The sequence below is a fragment of the Dipodomys spectabilis genome, unplaced genomic scaffold (assembly GCF_019054845.1).
Source record: "Dipodomys spectabilis isolate Male_0828 unplaced genomic scaffold, ASM1905484v1 ptg000157l, whole genome shotgun sequence".
Classification (NCBI taxonomy): Eukaryota; Metazoa; Chordata; class Mammalia; order Rodentia; family Heteromyidae; genus Dipodomys; species Dipodomys spectabilis.
The window spans coordinates 21,343,995-21,353,662 of NW_024870834.1; the positions used below are offsets into that span (position 1 = coordinate 21,343,995).

The 9,668-nt window shown below is 42.7% G+C and overlaps 1 protein-coding gene across 1 annotated transcript; it reads left to right on the forward strand.

Moving 5' to 3' along the window:
• The first annotated feature begins 606 nt into the window (after positions 1–606).
• LOC122118830 (zinc finger protein DPF3-like) lies at positions 607–8,275 on the forward strand. The gene is made up of 3 exons (XM_042692795.1): positions 607–709; positions 6,743–6,824; positions 7,886–8,275. The coding sequence occupies exons 1-3, from the start codon at positions 629–631 to the stop codon at positions 7,954–7,956; spliced, it is 234 nt and encodes a 77-aa protein (XP_042548729.1). The 5' UTR covers positions 607–628; the 3' UTR covers positions 7,957–8,275.
• Positions 8,276–9,668: the final 1,393 nt, after the last annotated feature.

Here is a 9,668-nt window from a genome sequence, read left to right on the forward strand (position 1 = left end):
TTCCTGAGCTTTCCTCAACAAGCTATCTCCTTCAATGTTCCTGTGACTATTTAGGACTTAGACTTTTGCTCTTTGGTTGGCTTATGGGCACTCTAGATAACAGTGCAATGGCATGTATTAACCCCATGGTGCTGGGAAACCTTATACAATCCTTTTGATCTCTTCCTCTGTGTTCCAAGGCAATTTAAATGGAAGTTCCAGCTCCCAGTGTGTGTGAGGGTGATCATGTGAGCATGTGAAGGGCTTGGGAGGTAGAGCTGGCATCTCCTACAGTGCTGCCAGTTCTCCATTTTCTGCTCGTAATGTCTGCTTCTCTGTATGGGAGAGGCAGTGTTCTTAGAGTAGGGGTAGTTAGATGGTATTTATCCCTAGTAAGAGAGTTAACACTCATTTCTTTCTTCTGGCCTCCATCTGGCCCAACTGGAGGTTGGGGATGAGGAGAGCAAGGGCCCCATCCAGGCCCTCAGGTTGTTTCCCAGCCCGTGCTCTGCCCACCTCCTTCCCTGCTGGGCATCGCTGGGATTTGGGTTAGTGGTATTAGGAGGCCACAGGTCAGTAACTCTGGTCTTCACCCTGCTGCTTCTGGTTTCCCCCAGGTCACCCAACCTGCCTGCAGTTTACCCTCAACATGACGGAGGCGGTCAAGACCTACAAGTGGCAGTGTATAGAGTGCAAATCCTGCATCCTCTGTGGGACCTCAGAGAATGATGTGAGTTTGGAGGCTTTCCTGGTGGGAGGGAGAGACCCAAGTTGCTGGAGTCCTTTGCGGGGTAGAAAAGAAAGCAGGACCCTGGGTACTGGGTTCCTAGGAAAATGTCACTCAGCCTTTTCCTTGGTCTCTACCACCCTTGGGTCTCATGTGCTACAGGAACCATGAGTGCTGTTTGTACTATGAGGAGAGACATGGAGAACGCCCAGTGGAGGTGGTCTTTGCTCTATGGCCTTTACCCTTTCACCTTGATACTGGGAAGCACCTAGCCAATAGTCCTCCAGGCTCAGTGATTGACAGTGGTGACCACCTTTATGGCCGTGACCACCACATTCACACTAGGCGACCTCATTTATACAAGTAGAGAGAATAAGGAAGTCAGGGTATTCTATTACCAGCTTCAACAGCGGTCAATACATGCCCAATTTTGTTTTATAAATGCAGCCACCTTCCTCTTATCCTGGTCATGATATGATTTTCTCTGTACATATTTTATACAGATCAAAAAGGGCAAGGACTCACTCTTCAATCAACACAGTAATCTAACAAAAAATTAATATAATTAATGTCTAGGGCTGGGATGTAGCTCAGTGGCAAAGTGCTTGCTTAGCAAAGTACAACATCCTGGATTTGATCCCCAGTACCAAAAAAAGAAAAGACAAAAAAATGAATGTCTAATAAATATTTCTATTCCCCCAATTATCTTATGCCATGTTTTTACTTGCACTGGAATCCTAATAAGGCACATGAAATTATGTTTTTGAGGTTTCTTTAATATATAGATATACACATACACACAAACACACACACATATATATAAGAGATATATAGAGATAGGTAGGTAGATAGATAGATTGATATGATCTTTCAGCCTTGGAAAATGGCAAGCATCATAGCTGATGATGTTTAACTGAGTTCAGTTATTGCTAATTGAAAACTTTCCTCAATATTCAGTGGTGAGGACTTACACAATTTCCACTTGAGACTGAACATATATATATATATATATATATATATATATATATATATATATATATAATGTATACTTATTTAAGTAGCATACAGACTTTCCCTTTACCTTGTTCTCCCCCCGACCCCTTAAATCTTTTGTTAGAAGACTCATATCATTTGCTCAGTAGAGTTCCCAGGACTCTATTTTACTGACTGCAACCTTGTGGGGTTCTTTGCTATCTCTCCATCTGCTGTATTTCTTGTAAGTTGGCAGTTAGAGCCAGAAGCACGATCTGGATTATCCCTTGGTTTCCCATTCCTCTCACCATCTCTCTCTGTCGGTCTCTCTCTTTTCTGGTAAGACCACTGCATAGATGATAGTGTGTTTGTACTAGGAGATCTATAATGCCTGGTCTTTTTCTTTTTGTGAGAGTGCATCTGTTAATAAACTTCAAATTAGATTAGTTCAGTAGTAACATTCTCATTTGCTTATTTTCTTATTAGCTGGAATAATTCTATAGGGTAGAACTTGCTAAAGCTTGTGTTTGGTGACACTTTGGTATAGATCATTTAGAAAAAGCAGAACTGCTTGCTTCTTTCCCCTTCATTCATTTTCAAGATAGCATGGTGGCTAAAATACCTATTCATGACAAAAAACACTTTTAAAATAAGGAATTATGGAGTGTCTCCTTGACCTGAGAAAATGTTTATGCATTAGAAGAGAAGCCAGCATTTTGTTTGGTGAGGAAAATATGAGTAGAAACCAACTCAGGGTATATACTATGTTACTATGATTATTATTCTAAAGATACTAGCTAACACATTAGACAGAAGCCATCCATTAGAAGCATGAGGAGATAAAATAGGTTGAACATTTCTAATCCAAAGTGTAAAATGCTCTAAAAGCTGAAACTATCAAAGCACCAGCATTTTGCCAGTTAGAAAAATTCTATACCATAAAATGTTTTGTGTATAAAATTGTTGAAAATTATCATATATCGTCAGGCTATATATATAGGATGCATATGAAATGTAACTGATTTTGTCTTCATACTTGGGTCCCATCTCTAAGGTATCTCATTATAGATGAAAAAAATCTGTAAAAGCCTCGAATCTGAAAAGTCTAAAATCTAACACTTCATTTCAAACAAGGGACACTCAAACAATACAGTATAACCAAATCTATTCTTTTTTTTTTTTTTTTTTTTTGTCGGTCATGGGGCTTGAACTCTGGGCCTGGGCGCTGTCCCTCAGCTCTTCACCTCAAGGCAAGTGCTCTACCACTTGAGCTACAGCGCCACTTCCGGTTTTCTGGTGGTTTATTGGAGATAAGAGTCTCACGGTCTTTCCTGCCCGGGCTGGCTTTGAACTGCGATCCTCAGATCTCAGCCTCCTGAGTAGCTAGGATTACAGGCATGAGCCACCAGCGCCCGGCTTAACCAAATCTATTCTGATACAGTGTATTTGAAAATGATTGGAGGACCAATGATAAATCTAGCCCACCTATAAAAGATGGCAATATAAATTAACATTCATAATGAATAGCCCTCATATATACAAGGAATAATAAGCTAGAGAACATAATTCCACTTATAACACTCAAAAGTGTTATAATGTTATAAATCACACACACATACATACACACATACACAAGTGGAAAGATGATCTTGGACAAATGACTCAACATTATGGTGATGTTAGTTCTGCCTAAGTTAATTTGCAAATTCATTTCAGGCCTAACCATAATATCAACGTACTTTTGTATGGAGTTAGACAAGCTGATCTTTCAGTTTTGATGGAAAGGAAACATGAAAAATAGTCCTCTCCCCACCAACCCCACTGTTAACCACATCATGATGGACATAAGCATGATGGACATTGAAAGCTAGCAAGAAGCCTTGACTGTTATAACCATGGTACTTGCCAGGTGCTGTGGCTTGTGCCTATAATACGAGCTACTCAGGAGGCTGAGATCTGAGGATCACAGTTCAAAGCCAGCTTGGGCAGAAAAGTCCCCATGAGACTCTTATCTCTAGTTAATCATTCAAAAACCGGAAGTGGCACTGTGGCTCAAAGTGGTAGAGTGCTAGCCTTGAGCAAAAAGAGCTCAAGAACAGCGCTCAGGCCCAGAGTTCAAGGCCCACATTCAACAAAAATAATCAAACAAACAAAACCATTGTACTGATACATGAATAGAAAAATAGACCTGCTGGAAAAGGGTAGAAACCCACAAATAGAAATATAGTATAAAATAGACGTTGCATCTAAAATTAGCATGGCTAAAGTAGAGTTTTTAATGAATGGCATGGGGAAAATGGGGTAGCCATTTAGGAAAAGACAAAATTAGACCCATAGGTCACATTAGATATCAGAACAATTGTAGATCTAGATGTAATGAGTCAAACCATATCTGAAGAAAATATGGACAAAACCCTCTTTCATCTAAAGATAGGTAGAGGGTTTCTAACTATGACTCAAATAGCAGAAACAGTAATAAATGTTGAAGAATCTGACTTTCTATGAATTTGCATATTTAAAGACATTGTGAAGTTATAAGACAAACTGGGAGGAAGTATTTGCCACACATAACATAGATAATTTTGTTTAATGATTAAGAAAGAAAGCATGGGTTAGATCAAAATCTGTCTAAAATATCTGTTTGGGTGTATTTATAGTCTTGCACATACACACAGATGAATATTTTTTGAAGAAATCTAACTTTTATCCTCATTTATCCCAAACTATTTCCTCATTTTGCTTAAATGTGTGGCTTCCCTTTGTCCAAAGGTGAGCATTTGTGTTATTCATATGCATCTGTATGAAAATGGTAAGAAATATGCACATTTTATCCACTCTGCTATTTTTCTGCCTACCCCTCCCCCACCCTGGCCACTGAATATCCTAGAGATTATTCCAGAACAATTGGTAAAAATGTTCTTCATTTTTTTTTTTTTTTTTTGTCAGTTGTGGGGCTTGAACTCTGGCCCTGGGCACTGTCCCTCAGCTCTTTAGCTCAAGGTGAGTACTCCACCACTTGAGCCACAGCACCACGTCCAGTTTTCTGAGTGGTTTATTGGAGATAAGAGTTTCACAACCTTTCCTGCATGGGCTGGCTTTGAACCTTGATCCTCAGATCTCAGCCTCCTGAGTAGCTAGGATTACAGGCATGAGCCATCATGTGCAGCTTTTAAAATGTTCTTCAGTCTTATCAGTAGTTCCATGGTTTGTGATGATTCAACTAGTCTTGATCATCAGACATTTGAACTGAGTCTGGTGTTTGGCTTTATAAATAGCCTTAGTGAAGTTTGGTTGTTGGCTTGACATAGCTTTGGGTGGTGGAGAGTCTGGAGTTGGAAGGTTGCTTGGTTATTAAGGTCTTACACATGCTCAGGAATTTCCCATGCATAGCCCAGACTAAAACCCACATTCTACTGGATCTGTAGCCATTGGTGGATCCTGGTTCTTGGCTACAAAGGAGCTAGGGCTCCTTCCACTGTGTTTTTCATAGGAGTTAGCATGAACTGGGGTTCTTGGTGCTTTCAACAGGCAAGTATTCTGGAAACCAGTTAAGGTAAAACAGTAAACATGATCAGCCCATGGAGAAAATACATCGAAACCCTCCAAGGCCTGGTTTTCCTTTGCAAAATGCCAACCCAGGGCTCTGCCTCCTTGTAGTCTCATGCCAGCACTACAGCAGAGGTTGTTAATATCTCTAGGATGTTGCTAGTGTGGTTTCTGATAAGTCTTTGCTTGTTTTCATTTTAACTTGTTTCTCTTGATGTAATCTCTAAATCATATAATCAAATAGTTTACTTCTGCTCTAGCATAAAAGGATGCAACTTGTTAGTAATAAAGCACTATGTGCTAGATTTTCATCTTACTTCGCTGATGATGGCATCTTAGTCTCTCTCTTTTTATTTTTCTCTGCCTGTCTCCTCTACAGTATCAGCTCTTGGTCTTTTCAGTAACTTCTTTTGGGTCCTTAGGCTTTCAGAGAATTCAATCAAAGCTATGCTTTTTCCTCAGAGAAATACATGAAGTTGCCAATGTATTCATGAATATACTTCCTCTGTTCACATGCTCTCCAGACTTCTTGCGCTTAGGCTCTTCATTTGCCATCTAATCACCAATGACTTCCAAATTATCTTATGCCCAAACCTCATCTTTTCCTCTCCAACTACCTCCAAGTCATCCCTACCAGGCAATGTGAATGTGTGAGACATGTTTAAAGCCATCCCCGGTCATGGGTGTACTCTCTTGTTCCGGTCTCCGTATGCAGTGGCTGGCTGTATTATTTGACTTGCTGACTAGCCAGAAGCCCTCCCACATCCAAAATCTAATAAATGTCTCTTAAGTGCGAACAAGACCTGTTTATCTCTGACTGACACAACCTTATTTCAGACCACTGTCATGTCTCACCTGAGTTTCTCTGGCAGCCTCCAATTGGTCTCCCAGCTTCTAGTACCAGCCTCTTCCCTGCTCTCCCCTGAGCTCCAGCCCCCAGCTTGAGTAGAGGTTTTTGAGGTCAAATAAAGACCTGCTTGCTCTTCTCTAGACTCATATCATAAAACCCTGAAGAGTTTCCCAGGTACCATGGATATTACCACCAACTATACTATCACTATTTCGCAGGTGAAATCAGAAGAAGAGTCTCCAGGGGAACTCAGTTAAAAAGTTCTAATATCTAAAATACTTTGCATATACCAGGCAGTGATCTTGGAGGAGAAGAAAAATATATAACATTCATTTTCTTCCTTTTGGAAGCCCTTCTTGGCTATGGGGAGCTCAGAAGAGCAAAGAATCCCCATGAGCTGGGATGTGAGGCATTTGTCAAGGTTGGTTTCTTGGAAGAGATACGAGTTGTGCAGAACCTTAAGAGGAAGCTAGGATTTGTATAGCCTGAGAAGCAAAGGGGGAAATTCCAGATGTGGGCAAACGTAAGCCATGTATAGGGGACAGTGAAGACTCCAAATGGGGTCTAGAGAGGGATGCTGGGGGTGGGGAGATGATCTGTGACCAGATACTGACTCCAAATAATGGAATCTCTCTCATCCCATCTGCACCTGCTCTGTATTCTGCCAGGACCAGCTACTCTTCTGCGATGACTGTGATCGCGGCTACCACATGTACTGTCTAAATCCCCCAGTGGCTGAGCCCCCAGAAGGTAATGGCAATGAGGGCAACAATAACAGCTGCTCCTTCTGTCTCTTACTGACCGCTCACTGGGGTGTGGACTTGTGCTAAGGGCTTCTCATGTCCTGTATCATTTAATCAGCACAACCCTAGGAGATAGGTACACCAACCACCGTACTACACATGAGGAAATGGAGGCACAGTTCAACCAGCTGAAATTTCAGTGTGAGGGACAGGGTGATGTTTCCCAGACATGGGGCTAAGATGGCGGTGAGCTCTCTGGGGAGCTAATCCAGGCCAGCTGATGTTAACGAAGGGAGGAGCCAGTGTCATTAAAAAAGAGTTCAGCTGGGTGCCAGTGGCTCATGCCTGTAATCTTAGCTACTCAGGCTGAGACCTAAGGATCACAGTTTGAAGCCAGCCTGGGTAGAAAATTCCCTGTGAGGCCCTTATCTCCAATTAACCACTGAAAAATTGGTACTAGAGCTGTAGCTCAAAGTGGTAGAGCACTAGCCTTGAGCAAAAGAGCTCAGGAACAGTGCCTAAGCCCTGAGTTCATGCCCCACAACTGACAAAACAAACGCACACAAAAAAGCAGTTCAATAGATTATCTCTGAGCATTTACTTTTTGCTTTAGTATCTAGCATGTCTTCAGGAGTGAGACTTGGTCTTTGAAATATGACAGTCAAAAGAAAAGAATTATCAGGGGCTAGTGGCTTGCACCTATCATCCTAACTACTCAGGAGACTGAAATCTGAGGATTGTAGTTTGAAGCCAGCCCAGGCAGGAAAGTCTGGAGACTCTTATCTACAATTAACCATCAAAAAGCCAGAAATGGAGCTGTTGCTCAAGTGGTAGAACACCAGTCTTAAGAAAAATAAATAAATAAAAGCTCAGGGACAGCATGCAGGCCCTGAGTTCAAACCCCAGAACTGGCACATGTGCATGCACGCACACACACACACACACACACACACACACACACACACAAACACACACACACACACAGAGTTTACAAGATGTTAGGGCCCTTGAGCTAGGAATTAAGAGTTCAGAACAAGGCAGCCACTAATACCATCTTGTCTCTTCCAGGAAGCTGGAGCTGCCACTTATGTTGGGAACTGCTCAAAGAGAAAGCCTCAGCCTTTGGCTGCCAGGCCTAGAATCCCAGGTCACCGAGTGTGACTTGCTGCTGGAGATGCTAAACCACAGACCAGTTCAAACCAGATGGAACCCTTCTCCACGCATCCGCTCAGAGCAGCTATAAGGAAATGAATGGTCACAAAGGCCATGGACAGGTGAACCGAGTGGGCAAGGTAGCTCTTGTCCCACATAGGTACCTCAGCCAGCACGTCCTTGTTTCTACTGGAAAGATCTTGCACTTTTGAAGAACAACCCAAGCCCTGGCCCTCTGAAACCCCTCTCACCTTTTCCCTCGCACTGCGACCCTCACACGGATTCCCACTTTAAGGGAATTTTTGTGATCACTTCTATGTAGGTTGGTGTTTTTTTAAAATGTATTGTGTTCCAAGGAACCTTCACACAGCCTCCTTACTCCCCCCGCTCCCACCCCTAGCTTAGGCATTTCGTCTTAAACTCTCACCAGAAGAACAAAATACTATGGAGAAGTTGTTTACTACAACTCTCATTAGAGACTTCTAGACTTGGATCTTGAAGTTGGAACCTTTTCTTGTTCCTTGGTCTCTGTGAAGAGGAAGAGTTGCTTTCTAGAACTCAGCAATGAGCATCTATACTATGGTGATCTCAATCCACTATGCTGCTTCTTCATGAAAGATCAAGAGGGACTGAGAGATGGAAGGAAACATTGGGAGTCATGCTAAGGCCTCATCATAACCAGGCAGTATTTGTTACCCAATAGAAGAGATGTTGCAAGGGACCAGGCTAGTTCCTTGACCTTCAAAGCTGAGGTGTCCTTGAGATGAAACAGGCCACAGCTTAGGGTAGAAGAAAGTGCTCAAGACCCTGCCACCCAACCAAGCTGGGTGTCTATACACCCAGGGCTTTCCCTGGTTTGATGGAGCACCAGGAAGGACACTGCCCAATCAAGCATCCAGGTGTTGGCTCCAGAGACTGAAGCTATGAGAAGCCCTCAGTGTTGATATGATACTACAAATTCCTTTTCCTAAGTAATTGTCTTCCTTCCTTGTGGTGTATATTTATCATTGTCTACGCAGACCTACCTGGAAATTTTAGGATGGAAGAGAGCTGATGGTTACTTAAACAGATGGTTAGGATGATATGATTATCTGTGATCAGGTGGCAATGATTCAGAACCTTCCATTTATGGGCTCCCCTCCAGAGTTCCCCTGAATGAGTGGGAATTTTTTTTTTTTTAGTAATGTTTCTAGAAGAAAGAGGTGGGAGGCCTAGATTCCAAGAACTCTGCATGTTGGAAGACAGCCCTCAGGCTGGAGTGGATTGGACTGTCTTTGAATTGCAGTAACAGCACAATAACTGACACATTTCTGGAAAAATCATTTGCCCAAAGGGCAGGTCTTGGTGAGCAGGACTCTGGCGCATGCTCGGTCTTCCCTCTGTGGTCCAGCAGCTTGCAACAAAGGCCCAGTTTATTTTTAGTCCTTCGGCTCTTGAAGAAGCCCCTGGAGACTGGAGAGTCTGGCTAGTTGGGCCACTGCTGCCTGGCTGCCTTGTTTGCTGTGGGACTCCATAGGAGCCTTCTTCCCTAGCTAATTGCTCTTGGCTAGTGGATCCAGGGCAGTCTGGCGGAGATTCAAGCGGTGTGGGTCTCCACTCCCTTGCAGAGAGTGACCTGTGGCAAGAGAATGGGGGTCACTCCATTGCGGGCCCTGTGGCCTCAGAGTGAGTTGCAGACATACATAATGATCTCATTTAA